We start from the raw sequence: 26,561 nt of genomic DNA, 5'->3' as shown, positions 1-26,561 counted from the left end.
AAGATGATCATATGGATCAGAGCACCTCCCATATGAGAACAGGCTGAGAGAGTTGGAGTTACTCAGCTTGGAGAAGAGAAGGCTACATGGACACCTTATAGCAGTCTTTTAACACTTCAAGGGGGCCTACAGGAAAGATAGTGATAGGACAAGAGGTAACAGTTTCAAACTGAAAGAGAGGAGATTTAGACTACCTATTAGAAAGAAATTCTTTCCTGTGATGGTAACGAGACACTGGTACAGGTTGCGCAGAGAAGCTGTGGATGCCCCCTTCCCTGGAAGTGTTCCAGGCCAGGCTGGATGGGGCTGTGAGCAACCTGGTCTGGTGGGAGGTGTCCCTGCCCAAGGCAAGGGGGTTGGAACCGGATGATCTTTAAGGTCCCTTCCAAGCTAAACCATTCTATCATTTAATGATAGTATTAAGTACAGCTATGACAGTCATTTCAAGTGAAAACATGTATGAAGAAATATTCAGTTCACGCTACATGGATGTATTGAAACAAATTAGGTTTAAAAAGTGTTAAATAACCTTCTCAGAATCCAGCTGATGAAGTCTTGCAACGTACAAAGGAAGATGATTAGGAAAAGCTTCTTTCAACTCATTATATATGTCAGTGGTTTCCAGCCTAGAAGAGAGGACATAGCATGAAAGTACAGATTGGAGATACTTTTTGTGTAGCTGATTCAAGCTTGTGTAGTCATGACAGCAAACATACTTGGTCATCCACTGTATTTTCAGGTCTCTTAAAGCTTCAGCAAATTCCTCTTTTACATCTTTTTCTTTTTCCTGTTCTCTTTCTTTGTCTTTGCTGCCATTTTTACTCTTTGATGGTGATGGAATCAGATGATAGTGAACTGTAAGAACATCCTGGAGGTGGGAAAAGAGACACATACTGAGAGGGATACAGAATACTTGTCTGATGGTATATAAAAACTAAACCAAATCAAGCAATTACTATGAGCTATGCATATATCAACTAAGGATCCCGAGATCAAAAGTATTAGACAATAAGAATTCAGGAACTGCTTTAATTTTTATTTTAAGCAATGCAAAGATGCAAATATTAAAATAGCACACTGGGTTTAAGACAAGAAAGCCTAAACTTTAGAAATTTTGGCATTTTTGTATACATACAATTTTACATATCATTAGTTAAGGAATCAAAAGGGTGGGGGTTTTGTTTATAAAAAGCAAGTAACTTGGTCACAAGGCAAAGAAAAAAAATTAATTAGAGATCCTATCCTACAAATCTGATAAACAAATGAATAAATATGACTGAATTCTGAAAAATAATACCACAGTAGCATAAACATGAATCATGCCATAGGATACACAGTATTTCTTCCATATGCTTACTGAATTAGCTGATGCAGCCACAGTCAACTTTTTTCCCAGTTTGCTGCTCCAGACTTTCCAGTTTCACCTATATCTGTGCTCAAACTGAGTATACACAACAGCAATATTTTTTTAAATGCTACGTGCTACCGTAAAAATATCAGTATGGTTTGAGTTCATGCTACACTAGTCAACAGTTACCGTAAGAAAAATCAGCTACAGCTATTTAAAGGGAAAGTCCTAACTGATCTTACACCATGCTCTGAGTTCCATTCCCAAGAGGACTTACATAAACATTTGCAAATAAACCAGCATAAGATTTTAGTCATTGCTTCTAAAACATTACAATTGCTGCAAGAGGCTGTTTTGTTGGTTTTGGTTTTAACGTTGCGATTTTTAAAAAAAGCTTCTCTCCAAACAGTGAGGGCACATGTCCTGTATTTTACATACAGGATATTTCACCGAGATCACTGAAGTTTAAATCCTCTACATGCAATTACTCTATTGCAACATTGTGCAAAATACTGTGTTGCATGCTCAATTCATGTGGCCATTTAATTATTCAAAGCAATTATTCCAAAATACATTTGTGGGAATATGTTTCCCATAAACCTGGTCAGTGTTGCAAAATGTAATAAAATCTTGTGCACAAGATGGAGTTATTTCAGGTTATTTAAACTGCAAGTAAAAGTAACTATTGGAAACTGCTACACATAACCTAGAAACAACAGATTTCAACACTACACTTCTGAAACTACTCAAGAACATTGATGCAGAACAATTTTATTTGAACTGATAGTTCAAACAGACAAGCAATCTCCTATGGGTTACTGAAAACAATACTGGTAAGAGAAAGCGACATCAATATTCCCTTAAAACATATTTTTCCAGCTACTTAATACATAATTACAGATGAACCACAAAATGGATATCTACACTTTGCTTTTTAAAAAAACTAGTTTAGATCACTAATCTGCATTAAAAAATAGATTTCATGGGAACTTTCCAGCACACATGCATTTCAAGTATGAAGTGCATGACCAGGCAGTACACTGAAGTAAGACTTCAGCAAGTTCTACGCCAGGATATGACAAAACAGGTCATAGGGGCAAGTGCATGTAGTGGAAGATCCAGAAGTGAGGAACATGAGCTGGCTAAGGTCATTAGAATGGTAGAAAGCAACAACATAGTTCATTAAAGCAAACCAAACATTTTAAGATGCCTAGGAAGTTAGTTCAGTACTAAAATCTGGAACAGTAGTTGAACAAGATGTCCTCTACTGAGACTATATTCCCCTAAGAAAGAAACCTGCTTTCCTAGAAATATCCTTCTACCATTTCACATTTCCTTCCTGAAAGTCCTCTTTGATCTTATTTGAACATGTTTGGAGTTATGTTACCTAAATGGCCTCTACATTCTCAAATCCTGCCTATATGAGAAGGCTCTACTACTATGGTTTAATCAAATTACACTTGGTCTAAAGCTTAACAAAATTCCACTTATGTGGATGAACACTTTCATTTAAGGGGCTAATTCTATGTAGCTAAACCACCAGCAGTAGAATGTCATCTCCCCATTCTCTCAGTTAGGTACTTTTAGTCTCATGAAATTCTGCAAGCGTTACAATTCACGACCATTGAAAGGAAAACAATGAGCTTTGGACCCAGGCAGCCTCCTTCTTCTAAAGAGCTTACAGAAAAAGAGGCGTACTCTTCTCTCCAGACATCAGACTTATTTCATGGAATAAATAAGGTTTAGGTGCTTATCACATTGAACTAAACTATCAGAAGACCAAAAGATAGACTGAAGGCTTCTTTCTTTTCTCTATTCTATCTGCAAACACTAGCATCATTTATAAAACTTGGAAACTCCCTAGATACCAGATGATCCCTGAATGATGCTGTCATTCCAATTACAGAAACATTCATCATTAGCGATTAAGGAGAAAAAAGGCAATTCTTCACAATTCAGTGCTTCAGTCTGTTTCCTTACTTGAATTTCACTGTTACACTGCAACAGAATTACTAGTGTACTGGATTTGATTTTATATAAGCATCTATAAAAAGATATAGAGCCATAGACAAAGAAAGACAGCATATTACCAGTGAGAAAATGACTAGCAGAACTCTCAAATTAATCAGAAAGCTGCCCTTTGTTTATCTTCTAAAAAAATTAAGCAGTATTAAAAACTTTGGAAGCACAGGGGGTATGCACTTTGGTCAGCATACTCTGTACACAGCTTGATAAGCCTCAGTGAGTTTACTTTCAACTAGAACTACAAACTCTGTACACAAACAAGCACAATGCCCTCAGTCACTTCTTAAAAAAGCTTAATTAATTTTGTTTAAAGATTTAAATTTAGATTTCTGTCCAGTGATTCAACATCTGGTATTTTATGTGGAAAAGACATATGAACTATTGTTATTTGTACATCAAAGCATTCATAACAAAACTAACCACAGGAAAAAGCTCCTTGAAGGAACACATCTCATTTTCCATTTAATAAATACCATGGACACTGGCATACACACACAACTGAATGTGCATATGGAAGTTTTATCTACTTTAAGGTCCACACAATTTGTGCAAAGTTGCTTACTTTTATGGCAATCCTCTTATTTAATTGTAAATGAACAAAGTTTCTTGAAGTCAGTAGTAAGGTTTATACAAAATTAAACCAGATATGTAGTAAGGTTTACACAAAATTAAACCAGACATGTACTTCATCCTATTTTTGAAGGCCTCCTGATTAAACAGGGGTAGTGTTTTAATGCTCAAAGGACATAATCCTTTTACATTTGACTTCACAATGGCATTTACTAGTCTTCCACTAGTACTTACTGATACCCAAATAATGCATTTCTTACTTTGAATTGGAGGAAAAGATGGCAGAGTAGGGTGAAAGATGTAGAAATTTTCTATCCCCTTAGCTAGCTGGTGTATATTGCTGTTCGAAAGCTGCATTCTGTGAAACAAAAAAATCCTTCTTGCAGACCAGAAAGAGTCAGTGATCTGTTTTCATTCTAACTATGATCAGGACAAAACTTGGAGATGAGGGAAATAAAAAAATGAGACTGTAACTGCTTACAAAAGTTAGGGTGCGAGAGAAAAAAAGGTACCAATTTGGTCTTCACGTGGTTGTTTAGCACACGTCTCCCCATCAGAGACCAAGGCTACTTCTAAGGGTACATCAGCTCTCCAAGCCACGACAGTAAGGCATTCTGTGCTTCAGTGGGGATGAGTTCACTGAATTATAAACTTCATCCATATTTCAGTTTTTTTTTCAGCAGTCAGACAGAAAGGATTTTTTTCTTTATTTCCCAAGTCCAGACACAGTGAAGTCAGGAAGACATTAAATAAAAACCCATGCCCAAGAGTTGTTTTGGTGTTTGTTTCAGGTTTGGAGTTTTGTTTAGATAAAATTAAGTTTCCTAGAAGAGTGTTTTGAGAAGAAAATGATGGATTGGGCACATGATTCTGCTGCATGAGTCTAGTAAAACAAAGACAACTGGTTATTCTGTGGAAAGAACACATTCATATTTTTGTCCTCCTATACAAGCATTGATTATCTTTGGAAAACTAGGCTGCTACTTCCTGGCATAACCTCAGACAACTTTCATGAAAAATAGAGGAGCTGTTGAAGTATGGGCTGGATGAGGAGGCAGGTAGCTTGAAACCTGCTGAATGGGCAGGCCCAGAGGGTGGCAATCAGCAGCACACAGCTGGGACACCAGTAACTAGTGGTGTGCCCCGGTGGTCAATACTGGACTGAACCCTGTTCAGCATCTTCATTAATGGCCTGGATGACGGGGAAGAGCATAGCTCGAGCAAGTTTGCAGATGACACCAAACTGAGATGAGTGGCTGATAAAGCAGAAAGTTGTGTGGTGCCATCCAGAGGGACTTCAGCAGGCTGCAGAAATGGGTTGTCAGGAGCATCATGAAGTTCAACAAGGTGAACTGCAAAGTCCTGCATCTGAAGAACAGAAAACCCAGACACCAGGACATGCTGGAGGCCACCCAGCTGGATAGCAGCTTGGCAGAAAAACACTTGGGGGTCCTGGTGCACACTAGCTTAAATGTAAGCTAGCAACGCCTTCCCTCTAGACATCAGGAAATACTTTTTCACAGTAGGGATGACTGAACACTGGGCACAGGTTGCTCTGAGAGGTTGTGTAGTCTCCACACTTGGAGATGTTCAAAAGCTGTCTGGGCATGGTCCTGGGAAATTAAGTCTAGGAGACTTTCACTGAGCAGAGGGGTTAGACCAACAAGATGACCTCCAAAGGTCCCTTCCAGACTCAGCTATTCTGTGAAAATAAAAGTATTTTCAGACAAGAAGAAATGCCCATCCTGGTTTTCTAGTAGTATCACGCACATAAACAGAAGCTAACAAGTTTTCCTCACCTTCCCTCAACTAAAATAAAATTTAGAAAAATAATTAAAGAAGCTTACCACAGACTAGTCACCAGTATCAGAACAAAAAACACACAAAAAATAAAAATGGAACTTGTAAATTAACACTCCTAATCCTACAAGAGGGACTCACCTGTGAAATATATAAAAAAGCTACACAGACCTTCTTGACTGACCAGGTCACAAAAGAAATACATAAACATGTTTTCCATACTGGAAAACATTCTAATTGCATGTAAACTATGAGAAAGCAGAGTAAATATTCAAAACTCGTAAACTAGGAAGTCTTCAGAGCCGTGTTTTCAGAAAAATCTATGCATTAATGGAGCTTTTATGGATCAATGCTCAGAAATACACTGTTTTATTTATTTGCTGCTACTACCCTGATGACGCTTATGAATAATAGGTGAAAGTATTCAGAACAATTTTTATTTTGGCTTGGCTGAGTATACTCCTCATATCTGAACACAAATCTCAGTTCTAAAACCAAAAGAAAAAAAACAGAACATGCAATCTCTTGGATCTGTTTAATAGGTTTTGTTATGCAAATTACAATTAGAGTTAAACTCACAGAATCCCAGAGTTGTTGAGGCTGGAAAAGACCTCTGAGATCATCAAGTCCAGCTGATGACCCAACACCACCACATTGGCCAGGCCAGGGCACTAAGTCCCCCATCCAGCCTCTCCTTAAACCCCTCCAGGGACGGTGACTCCACCACTTCCCTGGGCAGTGCATCCCAGTGCCTGAGCACCCTCTCCGTGAGGAAGGGCTTCCTGAGATCCAGCTTAAACCTCCCCTGACACAGTTTCAGGCCGTGCCCTCTGTCCTGTCACTGGTTGCCTGTGAGAAGAGCCCGACCCCCACCTGACTGCACTCTCCCTTCTGGCAGTTGTAGAGAGTGATCAGGTCCCCCCGAGTCTCCTCTTCTCCAGGCTGAACAGCCCCAGCTCCCTCAGCCTCTCCTCACAGGACTTTCCCTCCAGTCCCCTCCCCAGCCTCGTTGCTCTCCTCTGGACCCACTCCAGCCCCTCAGTGTCTTTCTTGCAGTGAGGGGCCCAGACCTGCACACAGGGCTCGAGGTGAGGCCTCACCAGGGCTGAGCACAGGGGCAGAATCACATCCCTGCTCCTGCTGGCCACACTGTTCCTCATACAGGCCAGATGCCATTGGCCTTCTGAGCCACCTGGTCACACTGCTGGCTCATGTTCAACCGGTTGTCACCCAGTTCTCCCAGGTCCCTCTCTGCCGAGCCGCTCTCCAGCCACTCCTGCCCCAGTCGGTAACGCTGCAGGGGGTTATTGTGGCCAAAGTGTAGGACCCTGCACTTGGTCTGGTTGAACTACATCCCGCTGGCCTCAGCCCATCGACCCACCCTGTCCAGGTCCCTCTGCAGCGTCTTCCTACCCTACAGCAGATAAACACTCCCCCACAACTTGGCATCATCTGCAAATTTACTAAGGGTAGACTCAATCCCCTCATCAAGGTCGTCAATAAAAACGCTGAATAGGGCCAGGCCTAGTACTGATCCTTGAGGGACACCACTGGTCACCTGACACTACCTGGATGAGATTTACTTAGCAAAGATTTTACATTCTACTCATCAGGAAGCTGTGCATTCACATGGGATTTTAAATTGTCTTTCTAAAAGCAATCTGCATAATTTTCAGATGCAGTATGAAAATAAAATTGCAGCAATGCACAGTAAAGTCCTTCTTGTAAAGTCTGATCACATTCCCACACAGTTATTACCTCAAATCCAGAGTAAGTTATCAGGCTTGGTTATCAGCTCATTGTTAACAAAATAGATTACAGCAATAAACTGTTACTAATGATTCTCATGCCTTATTTCTAACAAGAATCCTGACTAATTTACATGTCATTTCAGAACATAGTACTTTGAAAACAAAAAAATGCAAATATCTTTACAACTTAATAACAAGAAAAAAGCCACCATACTAGCCTTACAAAGGCAGCCTATTAAAATAGGTGAGGTGTTTTTTTTTTTTTTATATAAAGACTGTTTCAGTTTCTGACTGCTGGAAGAATATTATATTATCTAATGCAAAAACATGAGGAAGCACAACATTAAACACTGCTATGTTAAGTCACTCCCTATCTGAAATAATTTCGTTCCAAAATTCTTTCTGTAAATTCTGCTACCTGCTACATCATTGTATAAACTCTAGCCTACAAGGAGTTACACTCAAGTATTTGTGAACTGAAAGACTTTTCAATCAAGTCCATCCCTCCTAAGAACAAACTGCTTGCTACAGCCTGTTTTTATGACCATAATGAAGCCAGCTTTCAATTCACTAGACTTCATATGCAGTTAGATATTCTACATCAGAGTGTTAGGTTCATACTCAGTTTTCAATTTGCAGACAGAATAGAATAGGCAGAAACACTAGCCACAGGAAATCTTCACCACAAACACTGAAGATTCCTGAGTATTTCATAAAAAGGTAAATTATAGACCACTAAACACCACACACAGTTTTACAGCACTTATTGCAGAAGTATCCAGGTGCTCACGTGCCTCTCAGCTCTGTCTTACAGCAGGGTTTTGTCATTCTACCAGTAGACATACTTAAGGTGCTGAAGTCAATAACCCAGGACTAAGGATGTAGATGAGGGAGACAAAAATCAATACTGGTAGACAATTTCTTTAAGTCATATGCAAAAAGACTTAAGCATATCTTTTTCAAAAACTAACATTCAGTACCTTTTTAAATTTTCCTTGTCGCTTTGCTGCAGACTGCCCCTGGGAGTTAGAATAACATACTGTAAGAAAACATGCACACACCACACAGGATGGAGACACCTTCTCTGTACAATTACAGTTATACTTTCAACCTACAGATTTTAAAATCTTTTAGAGAGTCACATCTATGATCAAACATGCTCTTAAAGCATGCTCTTTCAGGTTTTAAAAAGTAATAAAACATTATTCCTGTAAGACAAGCAAGTGTTGTTAACCACTTAGCTTAAATTAATACATTACAGAAATTCAACTTCAAAAGCATAGACTTTGACTGTTTAGTGGCATTGTTCTATTTCATAATAAACATACATAAATTAGGTACGCTTTCTCTCATATTGCATCCACTTGCTGACCAGTCCTCCTTTTCTGTCTCTTGGTACATGGTGAGGTTCTCTGCAGGCAGTAGAATGCATCTGACACTATTTAACACTGTCCTTTTCCCAGTGAACTATCACTATCACCATAACAGTAACGCCTTAGACTATGACATGAGACACACTCCAGCTATTATTCCTCTCTGTGTAAGCTCTTAAGCATTCTTCATCACACAAAGTTTGACAGGCAATGCGCACCTATCTTCTACTTCCCATCCCAAAAATCACTGTATATAACCATTTAGTCTGGTTTTCAAATGAAACAGATGAGAATTACAACCAATAGTTCAAGTCAGTGCAGAATTCAAGTTAGGGAAACTATGCTACACTACTGTAATGGGTTTACCATGGATTTTATAAAAAGTATACATGCAACCCTGCATGATCACAAAGAAATTTAAGTACTTTAGAATTCTTAGTTACTGGGGTTTTCCTCACCAATGCATAAATTCTCATGACAAACATTTTCTAACCTGCAGATACATGCAATCTCCCCCGAAAGTACTCCCTACAGCCAGATCAGATTGAACTGAAGCTTTCTATTCAACAAGATCTAAAGGTACCTGCCCACCTACTCACACAAATGTATCTTCTATGAAAACATACTCTAGTTTCATACGTGTTGTTCAGCCACATCTAGGATATATGGACATAGATGAACTACCCCTAAACACTAACAATTGCCAAACTTATTCTCAGCTTTGCCATATATTTCAAAACAGCTAAGAGAATCTTCTAAATATCTTAGCACCAGATACACGCAAGAGTAATCTGGTTACTATAATCACTGTTGCACTACAGATTTGTACAAGTTAGAAACCAGTTTTTACAGGATGCTGCGTTATAAGAAAAAAAAAAAAAGCCAACCCAAAACAGCCCTCACCTTTTTTCTAGCATCACATACAGCGATCTCGCACTATTCTATTGGAGCATATGGTCATATTAGTGGTTGACAGCGTCCGTGTGCAGCAGGTATTTGAGTTAACAACATTCCTACTACTTTGTAATAGTAACAGGTAGGTGTTAGGTAAGCATATATTTTTGCTGAAAACTATATGCATGCAGGGAAGAGTATAGCTGTTTACTAGAGAACTAACATGCACAAAACAATATATATATGCACTTATTTTTCATTCAAAAAATCACACTAAGTTAGGCAGTTACAGAAAATCACTTCTAAAGGCTTCACTGAACCAAAAAGCAGTTGCTTCCAGAAATACAATGATCCAGAGCAAAAGAATTAGAATTCAAAATTTAGAAAAATGCAAATAAATTTGAAATTGCAACAGGAAAATAAAACCAGAACTACTTAGAAGTTACTCTGACTTTATAACAAAACAACTGCTTCTAAAATGTTATGTCACTAAACCTAGCGCTCTTTAAAGTACTAAATCCACGAAATACAGCACTACCTGGCATGCCATTTACTTGCTTCAAAAGTTTTAAAAAAAGAAGCTGCCATCCATTCCAAATACTCACAGCTTTCTTTCCAAGTTCCGTTTTAGACAGTGTAAGCGCTCCTGCAAGATAGCATCCTGGTCCTGCTCCTTTAGGTATTCTATTCAGAGAAATAAAGTCTAGTGTTAAACTTGGGTTTATTAATGTTCCATGGAGACTACTATGAAAATCCAAACAGCAAAAGAACAACACAAGGAGTAACCAAGCCTGAACAGGTAGACAATAACAAAGTATCATTTTAGTCAGGTTAGATGTATATGAGAAAAACGATGTTAGTAACTTACTTGTCATCAGGTAGAGATGTAACGAAGAATGGCTGACTGTGTTTTGGTGGTAATGTCAGACTGTTCGATTTCTTCTTCCCTAGGAGAGCAAGGCTATGGTTTTCATAAATATCTAAGCTCAAAGTACTAGACAACCTGTGAGAAACAATAAATGGAAGGTCTTTGATGCGATCCAGCTCGCTGTTCTGCTCGTGACGAATTTGTAACCGAATAGTGTAATCTCCTTTTTCCAGTTTCACAGAATACTGCAAGAAAGAAGGTCTCATAAATGTCAAGATTACTTCACCATTCACAAAGAAAAACAGAAATAAGACCATCACGTGCCTCCTGATCCATACAGCTCTAACGATTTAAAACTTGCTAGATTGCTTGGTTTTGAAATGTCCCAAAACCAGAGTGCTCTCAAGACCTGATAGCAGCAAAAACACACTTCGGATTGAAAGAAAAAAATACTAAGTTTTCAGATCACAAAAATAGGCTGACATCATTTATTCCTATTCCTATGCTGTACTAACTGCTCAAATAACAATCAGAATTCTGCTAAACTGCCAGGCCAAAACCTTTAGCAGGTTTGCCTTGATACTATGTAACTTTGGGAGCTCTGCTATTTAGATCACAGGGTATTTTCTACTGTCTCAAACACTGTACCAGTTTTCACACTGAGGACTCAACATTCCTGTGAGATTCAAGGCTGCAGTTTAAAGAGCTGACAAGCTCTTTGCCCTGAGCTTTTTATACATCCAGGTAGGAATATGCAGAGAACATCACCTCCATTTACTAAAAAAAAAGACACCCAAACCAACAAAACCAAAAGCCCCAACAAACTCCTCCAAAAATCAGACAACAAAAAAGCCCCATACTCTCAAATTCTTAGTTTTGATAATGGTCTTTCATTTCTATCAACCTAAAAGACACTCTGTGGATGTTTTGAGCAGCAGTATGCTAGGTTTCCTTTCTGCTGCTGCCATAATACAAAAAGCAGCCCTAAGAAGAGAGGAATAATAATCCAAAACTCCCCTGCTCCCAGAATCTCCATCTCCTGGGTTAGGGAGTCATACTTCCTTTCGATATTTTTTTTTCCTGGATTAAATAATTTTGAATTGCTTTAGAACTGTTCCACGATGCACAGCACCACAGATTTATGGTATGGTAGTCCACCAGGGGTAAGTAACAGAATACCTCAGTGATTTTTAGATTTCATAGAACCTTACAAACGCAGGTTAAGGAACAGAATTTTATATATTTCAGAAATTTATTTTAAAGATTCAAAAGATATGTTTTAAAGTTGAGCTTTTGTACACTTCCAGAATGATCAATCTATCTGAATAAATATGTTGATGAAGTTCAACTGTGATCTCAGACTGGTAAATAATGAGTTTTAAACTCAAAAACTATGGAAAATGTTTTTATTTTTTTTCCTGTCTTATTCTGCCTGCATGACCCAGACACATGGTATATTCCAGCAGAAAGAGATTCCCACAGAAGGTACAGTATCTACAAGTCTTAGGCAAAAAAACCTCCCTTTGAAAGACATCACCAGGAAGTAAACCAAGCTTTAGCATTTAAAAGGCTGCTGAAAGACATCAACAGCACAGAAGATGGCCTTCATGGATACAGAAGCCTCTGATTTATCAATGAACAAGTCAGACTACATAAAAAACAATGGATCCTTTCCACCTTAAAAGTTCAAGGTATCATCTTTGTAAGAAAACCTGAAGACAATAAAAACTTGAATTCACTTCTTGAGAAAGCCCAGTCAAAATCACAAGAAATGACAAGTGAACAGCTTTTCTGTAGAAATAAACCACATTGTAACTCTTTTCTCTTTCCTTGGAAACAAACAAAAATCATAACATTCTATTTCCTGGAAACAAGACTGTCACTACTTCTTTTTGATACAAATATATCACCACTGAGTCTGTCTTCTTGTGAAGATGTAACATTATATCTATGCATCAAGAAATGTTAGGAGCTAACAGCAGGCCTGAAAGGTGAAAAAGAATGCAAATCTTCACATTGTACAGAAAACAGAAGGTAAAATAAATACATTATTCTGTACCTGGTGTGGATAGGCATCTCCTGAACCCATCTGTCTTTTGTTCTGATCAAAAATAATCCACAGTTGACTATCAAATTCAGATTCGTACAACAATTCACAAAGAAGGGGACAGCTTGGAGTTACTTCTCCACTCTTGGGCTATTAAAAGAAATGTGAAAAAAATTAATCCACTACTGAATAAAACAAGTACAATCCTTATGCTCATACTCAAAAGTATACCTGAACCAAAGCCCATTTCGCGCAATAGTAGCTCCTAAACAAACTGATTATCTGATTTTCAATGGCAGAATAGGAATCTGGACCTCATTTCTAACAGAAAGCTAAAATCAACATCTGGTTTTAGAAAACATGCTGTATTTATCACTGATTTTTAAAAATACAACCATCCACAATCCCTACCTGATGGAAGTTATAGGTCAAAATCATCTCATAGAGTTGACGATTATTTGGTAAAATATCTCTGGAGCCCAAAGGTTTTATTTTTGCACTCACTGGTCTGCAGTTAAATGACAAAAAAAAAAAACAAAAAACAAACAACAGAAGAAGGTATTCGTAAGCAACATGTTGCCTCTGCCAAAATTTGTCTTGCTTAAACAGAAGCATATCCTGAAGTACAATGAAATTCAGCACATACAATAACATCTCTTAAAATATTGTACTATGTAGGCAGCAGTTCAAAAACATGGTTTAGTGACATTACAGACACGGCCAAAGGAAGAAGAAAACTTAGCAAGCACATCTAAATGCTGGAAATTAAAGGCCAAGAAGAAATTATTAAAAAAATGGAAAACCAGACTGCAGGATTAGAAAAAGAAAAAAAAATAAAATGGGTTACATCCCTAGTATCTATGCTGCACTTAGTACTTTTATTCATAGATTGAAAGACTAATGGCACAGTAATTAGGGGACAGAATAAACAGTTGATAATTGTTTGTTACACAAGGTTATGTTGTAAGAGAACCTTCAAGAGGCCTCACAGGAATCAGAGTGGTAACACAGAAGAATGTTAACACACACTGCGTAGGCAGTGTGTGTTAACTCAGATACAGTTAGGATAAGCTATTGTTCAGAGCAGCACAAACACTTTAGACCTCAAGCATCAGAGAGCACAGTTAAATAAAAACACTACAGGAAAAACAGAGCTTCGGAAATAAAGAATAGTGGAATGAAGGTGGCCTGGCCTCATTTCAGTTTACATTTCATTCATTTATTCTGACAATCTTTAATTACATGATCAAATTTTTCTGTAAGCTTCTGCCAGCTCTTTCATTGCCAAGAGCACAGAGCAGACAGCCAGTAAAATATCTGCGCTGGGTCAGACCATGGGTCCATTTAACCTCGGTTTCCTAGTCTGGCAGACACCAGATAGACTGCTGACAGAAGACTTAAGAACTGAGTAATCCTACACATGATACATTTCTCTAATGCTCATCCTCCCTTTGAAACTCAAGAGACCAAACGAGAAGCCATTCAATACCTTTTTTCCTGTGTTACAACTCATTACTTCAACTCATTACTTCATTCAAGAGACACTAGGCATGTACTAGTATAAAACTCGTGAGTATTTTGCATTAGTTTGGTTAACAGTTCATTTACTGTCAGACAAAGGCCTCAAGTATTTCAAGGACATATGAGCATCTCCATTTACAAACCATGAATGAGGCAAAGCTACATTATGGAACTGTTTGATATATCTCCCCCCACACACACACACTTAAGGTGTATCAAATTGGGTATTTCTGAATCTAACATTAGCTGGCATGTCTGCTAAATAAGAAACTCCTAGCAATCTTGATTCAAGTTACAAGTAACCAGAAGCCCCAGATTATAGCCCAAGGTCTCCTCTGAGATGCCTAAATAATGAACAACTTCGGATTACTGACCACTCTGAAATTGTCTGGCCAAAACTTAAAAGTACTGTTTAAACCAGGTCTAAACTGGGCAGGATTTGAAGGAGCTGCTTAAAAAAGCCCTACAAATCAAACTAATTAACAGTAGCACCAAATAACTACAATTTGTTTCTTTAAAGTGCCTTTTACCTCTAAGTGTCTCCGTTGGAAGCAGCTGAATATTTTTGTAATTTTTTTTAAATTCCATAAAAATTATTTTCCTTAAGGCAAAGTCACCATAACTTTCAAACTTTATGCAAGTTAAAAGGAACCAAAAAAAAAAAAAACTCAGAATTTTTATTTATTGCTACTTCCAAACCTACTTACAACTTGACAAGAATATTGTTATCCTAAATTTCACTGTTAACTTATTCCAGTTCTAACTACATACGGACAGTTCTCTCACTTTCCCAATACAGTTCCCCAGAAACTCTACCTGAGTGTTTGAACCCAGCTTTTCAGATTTATGCATGGAGCAATATCTTCATACTTCAACAAGGACTGAACATCAAATCGCACGATGCCTTCTGAAGCATGCTGAAGAAAGAGTATATAACAATTATGCTTCTATGCACTTATAATGTCAAATGTGGAACATTTGATATGTCCCTCAAAAATACAATACAAACTGTATTTACTGATACTATAAAAGGTAAAACTGAGTGAGTTTCAAAGTGTCACAAGCTTATCTCTGTTTTACAACAGCAGATATACTGGGACTCACAAAAGTTTAGCAAATGAAACTGAAGTCCTATTTCTATTTTTTTCCTCTATAATTCAGGTACTTTTTACAGAACTGTACAAGTCATACTTTAGGCAGGGTTGGGTATTGTTTGTGCATTTGTCATGATTTCCTTTGAATACATAATTCAATAAATACAGTATTGTTAATCTAGAATCTTAAAACAAGTATTTATGGTACTTCTGCTCAGAATTATTATAACAGAATAGTTTATCTTTGTGTAAAAAACCCCAATACTACATACATAGGCTAGTGACGGGCAAAATAATGTGAAAACTTTTTTTCTAGCAGTATCCTACAACAAAGCCACTAGCATATCAGCAATATTAACATCTATTTTATGGAAGTTACAGGTGTTCAAGAAGGAAGGGCAGAACTGTTTATATTATCTCATTTTTAACTCTCCATTATCCATTTGACGTAAACCTGCTGGGGCAGGAGGAGCTGCTGCACACACCACCATCACCAGTTCCTATTCCTGTTTCACTGGTTCAGGACCTGATACCTTAGCATAATACACCCACTCCTTTTTTCCCCAGTTTATTCAGCTCTCAGAGCCTGAATACACCTAAATTCATCTGTGGGATAGCTATAATTTGCTCTGGCTTAAAAAAGGGCAAAGAGACTGGACTCCTCTTTACTTATTTTTTAAGAGAAAACATCAACATCTCATGTATAAAAGGATACCTTTAGTCTTTCTACACAGAGACAAGAATGAAAAGTTCTTTCTATTCTGAGATACCATAGGACTTCAGAATAATTCAAAATAAAATATTCTGGAAAACTTACCATGTTTAGCTGAGGTGTACCACAAAGTACACCATGGAAAGAAATTGTGTAATTTATGCTAACATCGCTAAGGCTTGCCCACCACCGAGCAACACAGAATTCAACGGTTTTTCCAGCCTGGGTAACAAAATCACAAAGTTAGACTCAAGCTCCCCATCTTACCATTCTATTCACTCAGTCTCCCTCCATCCCAAGCCAAAACAATTGGAGTATAACTCAAAAAAAGACATTATGTCCAGTTTCCTCCAACTGTATAGGTTTGTACAGTATAAACTTGGTGCAGAATGCACAAGACAGCTCCAATGAAACAAGAGGACTGATGACCACAACAAAACAAAGAATGCTAGGGGTATATTCCACAGAGAAAGGTACAGGTTTTGAATGTTACATCTTTCCCTCGTGTGCTTCAAATGAGGCAGAAACGTTAGTTCATAGATGAATTTAACATGTATGCCCTAGAAAATGTGCATCAGAAAAAAGAGATCCCACACTCTGCCTAAATAAGACGACATAAAGCTTGGGAGGTGCGAAGGTTTTGTGGTTGGTTGTTTCTTTTTTAGTTGCTGTCGTTTGTTTTTAACTAACATGACAAAGTTCACAATGTGTCAGTGGGACAAACTTAGCTTACGGTCCCCCACCTGACATTTTCACAGAGTGTGTGGGGCTGAATAGCGCAGAAATCATAACCACTCTTAGGCTTTAGAGCTACACAACTAAATAGGTAGGGGACAAACTTAAATGGACTATACTGTCCACAGCCCCAAACTCTTATCTCACACCCTGGTTCCATTTTGAACTCTTGAGCCAGCATTCACAGAATGACTGAATGTTAGGGGTTGGAAGGAACCTCTGGAGACCATCTAGTCCAACCTCCCTGCCAGAGCAGGTTCACCTACAGCAGGTTGCACAGGACAGGTTTTGAATGTCTCAGCCTGAGCCCGCTATATCTAAGCAGTATGAATGTAAAGCAGGCAGTTATCATCTGGTTTCAACGTCAGGGAGATATCACAGATTACCATATCAAGAACTAAAGGCAAAATACGCTGAACTCTATCACAGAATCACAGAATTGTTGAGGCTGGAAAAGACCCCTGAGATCATCAAGTCCAGCCTATGACCCAACACCACCACATCGGCCAGACCAGGGCACTAAGTGCCACATCCAGCCTCTCCTTAAACCCCTCCAGGGACAGTGACTCCACCACTTCCCTGGGCAGTGCATCCCAGTGCCTGAGCACCCTCTCCGTGAGGAAGGGCTTCCTGAGATCCAACCTAAACCTGCCCTGACACAGTCACAAGTCACAGCCCCTATGTAAAGGAAAACAAACCAGTTTGTATAAACAAGAACCAACAAATTGAAGAGATTAACATGCGTTGTAACAGTATTACTAAATAATTTAGGAACATTAGCAAGCTATTAGAGATCTTTTCAAAACTGAAAACCACATGCATTCACTACCATAACAAAAGAAATGTATGATCTCTTGGGTTTGGGGTTCTTCTTCGGAAATAAAAGAAAATCCAGAATGAGTTATGTTATACTGCACTGAAATATTACTTTCTCTTCCCCCATGTCACTCTAAGGTAACTTACTAAAACAGGAAATGCTTCAGTCACTGTTCCTTTTTCTGGTAAGGATGAAAATTTGTAGAACTCATGACTTCTATATGCTTTTTGCTTCATTAGCTGAACGGCATGAAGGACAAACTTGGCAGTCACATCAGCAGAACATGAACATACTGTCACTTCTAGATAAAAAAATAAATAAATAAAGTTTAGTTTCAAAAGCCAAGAATTTCAGAACTAAAGCAGATATTCACCAGAAAAATACAAGTTTCACAAGCAATTTGTTAGAAATTATGTGCTACCCCAAGTGGCTCCATGTGAATAATGCTTATACATCAGTTACCTGCACAAACCCTTTCACATTAAGGTAAACTAGCTAAATTCAGAGAGCAGTTAAAAGAAACATGACTCAACTAAATGATGTAAATTAATCAGATAGTACAGATGTACAATCTGTACAGGACAGACTACTGCTGAATTCCAAATTAAGAGTCTTATCACTAACTTCGATCTGAAGATTCTTAAAATTATTTAGTAATCTCATGCAGGAAGAAAAAACCCCACTTTTTCCTCCTTGCAGAATTATTAAAAAATCATGTTTTCTTCAGTTAAGACATCTTTCAACACTACATCCACACACCTCAGAAACTAGGCAAATCTCAGACAGCAAAACTTTTCTATAAACATTGGATATTCTTCATTTCAGACTGTATTTGCTGGTTTCTAGATGACTAGGAATCAGGATTCTGTTATACCAGAAACAATGAGATAACTCAAAATCACTCCCCTAAGAGCTTAAAATCAAATATTTTATGTATTCATGGGTCGAAGTCTTCAGTACTTATTCAGTCAGAACTCAAAATGATTTCAAGAGAACTTTACAAAGTCTGACAGATGTGACTTTTTTATTTAATTAATATGGCCATTTTCCTTACCAGCCCACGTAGCTCCCTGCGGAACATCAATGAAGTGCCTTCGGATTTGACCGGGTTTGAAATGAACATCTGTATATGTCAGGTCATAGCTTGATGATTCATCTACTCTGTAAGTCCAGAAGAAAACACAATCACTAAACAAGCAAGCTGACAAGCTGTGAAGCTTGAGGGGTTTTTTTAAAATATTTTTAAATGCAAAAACACTCTTAAAGAACTGTAGAATAAGGATATTTAGTCCTCAGCATCAATTACTGTAATATGTACTAGTACAGAATCTGACAGCAAAATGCATCCTAAAGATTTAAAACATCAGCTCCAGCACACTATGTGGACACCCTCCCCACCTCTCCAAAGCCACTGTGCTCAAGCCTAAGTATAAAAGAATATTAATTTTCAGTGGATCTGCTTTTCTTGGCTGAGTGACTTTCCATCAAAGTGAGCTGTCCGCAGAGGTTGTGGAGTCTCCTTCCCTGGAGACTTTCAAAACCCATCTGGATGTGTTCCTGTGTGGCTGCCCTAGGGCATCCTGCTTTGGTGGGGGAGTTGGACTAGATGAGCTCTAGAGGTCCCTTCCCCTAACATTTTACAATTCTATGATTCTAAGGTATAACGTATCTGTGAAAGAATTAATGTTATATTCTTTTTCTTAGGGCAGATTGTCCACTGAATAAGTTTAATAAGACACTCTCCCTTCCTTACCAACACCACAGTTGGTCACATTTAAACTAATGATAGGCACAAGACTGACTCTCTAAAATCACTGTATTAAAGTAATGATGGAAGCTTATCTCAATGTTCACTTGCCAAATAACACTCCCAGCCCATCATGAGAAAACAACCTCTAATTAACCTACACCTATGCGTACACTGTGACTGATACTTCGGTCAACAAGCCATAAGTCATTTGTATTGTGACGGCCAGGAAGCTGCTGCCACTGTGGCTAAGCCCACCAGAAGACACTGCCTTCTGGCTGTGAGCATCAGAAGTAAAAAAAAGAAGCCACAGCTGTGTAAGTCTGATATGAGAATCTTCTCAGATCTCTGCTCCCTTATCAGTGTTAGTATAAGTTCAAGCATTCCCAAAGACAGAAAGTCATAAATGTCAAGTACAGGAAACTAAACTTAAACACACATAAAACCTGAGTTTACTTACTTGGTTGGTATAATAACAGTTATCGGAACTCTGAACAGAGGGCCTGCATTAGGCATTGCTATATCATATCCACACACCTAACAAAATAAAATACAGCCACTTAAAATCTTTGGTCAAAATGAAGTTGTAGAAGACAATGCTAAACTAGTTGCAGAGTATTTTGAGTCTTTGTAGCTATTGCTAAGAAAAAAAAAAAATCTTCATTTGACTACTGTCACCGTAGAAACAGTAACAGCAACAATTACCAAGGAAAAAGACAAATTGTTTTTACACTTATTTCAGTTTTGTCCATTTCTCAAGCTTTCAACCCAAATTTCAGTCCCTATATCTAAAGTTCAATCTAGTTTTGAGTCAGAATTTGCCCCAAACAATCTTATTTTATTTCAGCTATTCTTTGTTGTTGTATTAAATATATTGCAATACTTGTTTTCCAGGATTTTAGTTGGGAAAACACAGTTTGATTTACCATGCTTTCCATGGCTGAGCTTTAAATACTACCTCTGAAAATCTGTTCTCAGTGGTACCATAGAAGACTTGCAACTCTACGCATCTTAAGCAAGATGCTTCTAAAAAGCAAGCTTACACATCTTCATTATCATCAACTACAAGGCAATGGAAACACTTCAATGTGTTGGGATGAGGATGGAGAGGGACGAAAAATACTTTTTGTGGGTGAGTTTCTTTTGCAGGAGCAAAAGACGACAGGTGGGAAAGAACGTGAGAAATTTAATGACTTTTGTATTAAATTTGTCCAAATTTGAACACAGCTACTCAAGTCAGCAAAACGCTTCTGCTGGTCAGAGCCACTACCACACATTTTTCACTTTCCAAAATGGGATGGGATAGAGGTGAGGAAACAAAACAGGTTGCATCACTGCACCCAAGCAACTCCTCAAGGTAAAGCAAAACCTTGGATTCATTTAAGACTGCATGGCAACACCACAAAATGTAGGGCAGCCCATACACCACCACAGAGAGAGAGAAACATTTGAGACCTCACAAAACCACAAATCTCCATCCTCAATAATAAGACAGAACTGAGCCAAGTAATCAAAGCTGAAAATATATCCAGAGAAAAAAATCACCACCTTAATGAATGTTTATTTATTTCATTTATATTTTCTACATTCTTTTTAAACACAACTACTCGAAGTCTCATTAGCGTACACTACACAACACTGCAGAACATAACTACTGCTGAATCCTGGATTCAACCTCTATCCTGAAAGAGAGTGTGGCAGTATTTTCTATTCTGTACAGCACACACTTGGCTTTTATTTCCTTAAAAATTAGACCACAAAGAGGAAAGAGCATAAAATCTCACTCAGAAAAAACAGTATTTCAATACCTCTGTGTAATGTAGTCCTTCTCTCAGGCCACGTGGATCCACACGAATATTTATGTGTCGACACTGGTTCATAAGCTCTAAATGACTGGGACACTGGACCCACGGTGCATTTGAAGTTAAAGCTAAATGAAGCTGGAGAGATATTCTTTCAGTGTTTTCTGTCAAGAAACGAATTTAAAAACCAGTTCAATACCAACAATATATGTTCATATTCTACTATAACATATTATTTACCATTAAAATGTACACATCAATTAAAAGGAATGGAAATCAACACCTTAGGTCCCCCAGATGTCAGACTCTCCACAAAGGACAGTGTTCTACAGTACTTTTCAGAGAAGAAAAATAGCAGCAGTGTACCATTTAAAAAAAAAAAAAAAAAAAAAAAGCTGTACCCAACTTCGAAATTTTCCCCACTGTCAAACCTGAGAAAGGTAGGCTAGTGAGTAATGCTTCAGTTACCCACAATATAGTCTGGAAGCAGGTATTCTAGTATAGATACAAAAGTCTTGCCTAATGCAGAGAAATACAATGACAAGAAATTGCACTGATTCTGAAGGTTACAGTAATTACCAAACGACATTACAGACAACCTAAGCAAGAGCTCTAAAGTCTATTAAAATAATGCAACTTTGCAAACAGTCCATTTAGGCCGCTTCACAAAGTAGCTTCCATGTCAAAAAAAAAAAAAGCTATGGGTTAAGAGTATCCATTCCTAGTTGAAATGTTTTAGTAATTAAACCCCAGCTTTCTCCAGCTCTGAAGTTTAATGATGCTCTTAAAAACAATTTTGCACATATTCTAGTTCTAATTAACCTCAGCTTAATTTTCCGACATTTCATTACATGTTTGTTAAACAGAGAAAAGAGCACTCTGTCAGATGTAATTTGCTCACAGGTACATGAGAAGCAATAAAAGCTCAAAGAGAACTTCGACAGACAGACTGAACAGATCAGTGTCCCTTACTACAGTTCCTCAAACTCAGTCTTGAAGACAGCAAACACAGCACAGAAATAACAACTGGACAAGTACTACAGAAACAGCATCACGTTACAAGCCAGATACTCCTTAGAAACGTCTGTTTTCAGATTGTTTCATGCAGAGGAGTCTATCGTACAACTATTTTATTTCTTCATGTAATATAGTAAATTTAAAGAGCACCGATTGCAAGGCAACCAGTCAAACAACTAAGTTACTCTGAGCCAGTAACCTTTCCTGATACACCCTTCCCCTCCCTATCTCCATCAAATAAACTCAGCCCTTTGTCACATGCCAGCCTTCTTGGGGATCACTGGTTTCAGGAAAGGAACTAATCCCAGTAACAAGCTCCCACATGGTTCATTTTTCACATACAACGTAATTCAGTCTCTCAGTGAGTTCCAATTTTTATTTAATGAAGCAAAATATTTTACGGAGAAAAGATGTATGAATCAAAATAAGGTTTGACAAGTTACTTTCGTTTCACCGTGTAAGTAAGCAACAAAAATCTGTATCGATTCCCGCATTACCTTTAGATATATTTATGCTCATCCACTATTAGATATTAAATGTAAATCTTTCTTGTTAACTCAAATTTTTTTCACAGATTGTGGAAACTTACTTAAAGTCCAAATTTAGAATTCATAGTCTTTAAATAACAGAGAAAACAATTTCTAGGTAGTTCTTCCACCTCTAGAACAGCAATCATTCTTTGACAAGTTATCTACAACAAAACTTCTGAAGTTCTACAATTTCACGGAACATTAGGGATATTTTATTATTTTTCTGTATTTTTCCCTAGCCCCACAACTTTAAATTTCTTCAGAACAAAGAGAGATGCAATCGACACCCACAAAACACGGAAGTGTTGCAGTTATAAGCCTGAGGTTAGAATGAAAAAGCAGTTTAGCTGCGTGCTTTCATCTACCAGTATATGTACAGTGACAATCTTTTTACAATACAAATTCCAATCACTCCTCATTACCACAGCTTTTTTTGTTTTAAGACTGCCCTTTATTCCCCTGCCCTCTCTACAAAAGCTCCTTCCTACCTGTATTCTCAGGAAAGACGGGTTCTATGCCAACCCCATGATCAGAAGGTGCAGCTATCTGGGCAGGATCTCTGAGGTAGATTCCACGGTTGCTGCCGACAGTAACTGTAAAGCCGATGTTACTTGTAAATGATGAATTCTGAATGAGGTAGTCATAGGCTTTATCAACCTGTAAGAAAGAACTCACTTTAAATTAACAAATTTCAATATAACAGTAATTTATGTATCCTGTTGTCAGTATGAAGTGTTCAGCAAGCAAGCAGTGAACCCAGTGAAGGAACTCCTGTGCTGAGTCACACTGATTTCACCTTTCAAGACACTCGGTACAGAAAATGAGGCAACATTTTCAGTCTACAATAGTCACACACAGCACAGAAAGTCAAGAACATTTAAAAAGACAAATCTCCTTTGATACAAATCCATCAAAAATGTATAACAGTTTTCAGAGATGATTTCAAAGACAAAGAGGACTTCAAAGCGCAGACCTCCTACAATAATTTAGGTACTTTTCACTGAAGTGAACCAACACTAGTTAAGGATTTAAACCTTTTACATAATACCAAAAGTTGAAAAGTTCAAGAGACAAGCAATAGAATCATAGAATCATAGGGGTTGGAAGGGACCTCAAAAGATCATCTAGTCCAACCCCCCTGCCAGAGCAGGATCCCCTAGGGCAGCCATACAAGAACGCATCCGGGTGGGTTTTGGAAGACTCCAGAGAAGGAGACTCCACAACCTCTCTGGGCAGCCTGTGCCAGTGCTCCATCACCCTCACAGTAAAATATGGGATGACCATGTAAATTTTAGGTATCAATACAAAAATAAGAGAATCAGGTCAGGAAATACAGCCCTGGATTTAAGTAAAAGAGCTGTCACAGTAAATTTAGATGACAAGTTCATCTTTCTGTTTTAAAAAGACACCCTTCTGCCTCACTTTCTATTCTTTTGTCTACCAAAATTTTACATTCTTTTCTCCCTCAGAGTGAGCTACCTTTGCCAGTGGAGATTAGGGCACTCTCCTTTGAAATGAGTGGACATACCACAGGCTCAGTCTACCAGATCAGAGTTTTAACCACATAGTTTAACACATTCTTTAATCACAGACTACTAAACCATAGGATATGACTGGTGAATTGCAGTTTTCTGTAGCAATATGGTTTTTTTTTTCTGGACAAGGCTACCACCACTGTTGCCTTCTGCATCAAACTCTGTTATATGTGTGTTTAGTGAACACTGCCTACCAAGTTCTAGCATCTCCAGAACAAGAGTTTAGAACTAAGCATTTAATATCTAGCATCTTTAATCAGGAGAGCAGTAACTCAGTACCTCTATTTGGCTAGGATGGGAGTGACTGTAGGCAAAAAGCAGCAGCTCTTTAAGAACCTAAGCTTATGCACAGGGAGACTGTCATTCACTCTGCCTTCATGATACAGGTGATCACATCACAGATTTCCAAGCTACCTAGAAGTCCACAGGATACAACGAACACTCGGGCTTTTCAGTACAGGCTCACAGCAAAGTCATCTCATAACTGCAGCTGTACTGTTTTGTGAACAAGTGTGAGTATCTGAATTTTTGGTGCCCAGAACTTACAGTTCCTGTTTTTGTCTGCACAGAACAAGTTCAGCTCTCTCTGACAATAGCATAAAAACATTTTTGGACATTAGGACAGAATTTAAGCATACAATTCCACACGTGGGTGACAAAAACCCACATCCCATTTTTATCTCCACATAGCTTTTTGATGAGCATAAGAATGTGTGTAATGAGCACATTTATTCCACAGTAACTGCATGCAGAAACTAAAAGAACCATCTCATTCCTCCTTCCCTCCCACTACATTCCCTTCTCCCTCAGATCCGAGAATCAAGTAGTATGGGAGCAAACTGAGTGATTTCACCTAGAAAGTTCCTCTTTTCTTGTGGGTTCTCCACTGGCAGTTACTTATACTATGATGGGGATTTTGCTAGCACTTACCTGAATAATACCATGTCCTTGTGCAAATACTTCTATGTTTTCAGCTTTCACTGCAGTATTTTCTAAAGCTCTTCTGACAGAATGAACAGTGTAATGAATATCATTAGCTTTGAGTCCTGCAATTAAAAATAAGGGTATTATTGGAGCAACAAAAAAATTGAAAGTTAAAGCATATACTTTTTTTTTTAAGAGGAAAAAGCATCTAATCTCTTTTAGACTCTGCATCTGTATTTAACATTGTAGCACATTACCTGACAGTACTAATGCAATGCCTCCACATGCATTGGGAGAAGACATGGATGTGCCATTCATGAGTTGTGTTCCTCGTAGAGTCCAGTTTGGAACCGAAGCAATAGCACCTCCTGGGGCACTGATACTGACTCCAAGGGCTCCGTCAGTGCTAGTATTAAAACAGAATGGTTGAAAACCAAGTATTTTTTTTTCTGTACGCTTTATCAGTGCAATTATAAGAACTTTAGCTTTAGGGAATGTTCACAAGTATATTGCTTCCCTAAATCCATTAACTCATTAAGCCCAAGAAAAAATATGCCACTAAGTAGCAATTTAAAATGTCACAATAATCATTGGCTATGCCTGCTTTATACTGAAATTTTTCTAAACTTTAACTCTTTCAATACTCCTTGTCAGGCTTCAGTTTAGTCAACAGAAAATGCATGCAACTAAACTTATTAAACACTTCAATACATAAATTAGTATTCTACATAGCCTATTTAACAGCTGTTCTCCTTAAAGAAAACTAGTAAAAGGGAAAGGAAGACTAGAAAGGATTAAAAATCCAGGTCTTTAATTTTGCATGTTGCCACTTCACTACCAGATTCTGAACTACCATACAGAACCTGAGACAAGGAGAGCACGGGGAGAAGACAAAATTAAAGGACTGTCAAGAGATGGATCGGGATCACCGGGCCCAAGCCACTTTTCTTTCTTACCCAAGACTACTTAAGAACAGAGTAGATACCTACGGCATAGTTCACGCAGGGACGAGAGAAATGTGGTCTCTGCCTTCAACTGAGAAAGGGCATCAGCTGAAAAAGCAGCATCTAGTTCTCAACTGTATAAGTTCCATCTGCCTTGATCTGGACAGACAAAAATCGCATCACTTGAATAAATGTACCTGAGCTTTAAGTTCTAAGGAGGGACAGGGTATTTTTGCATGTTTATATCCCACACTAATAGCTTCATGTGTCTAAAATCTGTCTCAAATCGAAGTATTCTCAGTATGATACTCTAATGTAACATTTGGACATATTTTATGACAGCCTGCTCTAGCAAAGCTTTAGGAACTCTCCAGTCACCTGCATGTTCGACCCTACACATGGGAAATCCTCCTTTGGCCAGACTTGGGTCTTTCAGCCGTCATGTTTATTTTGACTATTTTACAATGCAAGTGAAAAAGTACACAAAATGTATTATATATATATATA

General features: G+C 38.1%; 1 protein-coding gene across 1 annotated transcript; it reads right to left on the bottom strand.

The window, feature by feature from the left end:
• Positions 1–529: 529 nt before the first annotated feature.
• On the bottom strand, positions 530–26,104 carry TPP2 (tripeptidyl peptidase II; the record flags this gene model as incomplete). Its single annotated transcript, XM_009874427.1, has 17 exons — positions 26,100–26,104; positions 25,368–25,516; positions 25,117–25,232; positions 23,140–23,308; positions 21,111–21,268; positions 19,763–19,839; positions 18,610–18,716; positions 17,702–17,856; positions 16,109–16,225; positions 15,014–15,114; positions 13,088–13,184; positions 12,689–12,826; positions 10,630–10,874; positions 10,367–10,445; positions 8,475–8,513; positions 717–868; positions 530–626 (listed from the first exon to the last, which is right to left on the bottom strand). Coding segments are annotated over exons 1-17 (2,001 nt in total), but the record flags the coding sequence as incomplete, so codon positions are not given.
• Positions 26,105–26,561: the final 457 nt, after the last annotated feature.

This window comes from Apaloderma vittatum, unplaced genomic scaffold, assembly GCF_000703405.1.
Source record: "Apaloderma vittatum isolate BGI_N311 unplaced genomic scaffold, ASM70340v1 scaffold23758, whole genome shotgun sequence".
Taxonomy (NCBI): domain Eukaryota; kingdom Metazoa; phylum Chordata; class Aves; order Trogoniformes; family Trogonidae; genus Apaloderma; species Apaloderma vittatum.
This window is presented reverse-complemented; position numbering and strand designations above follow the sequence as displayed.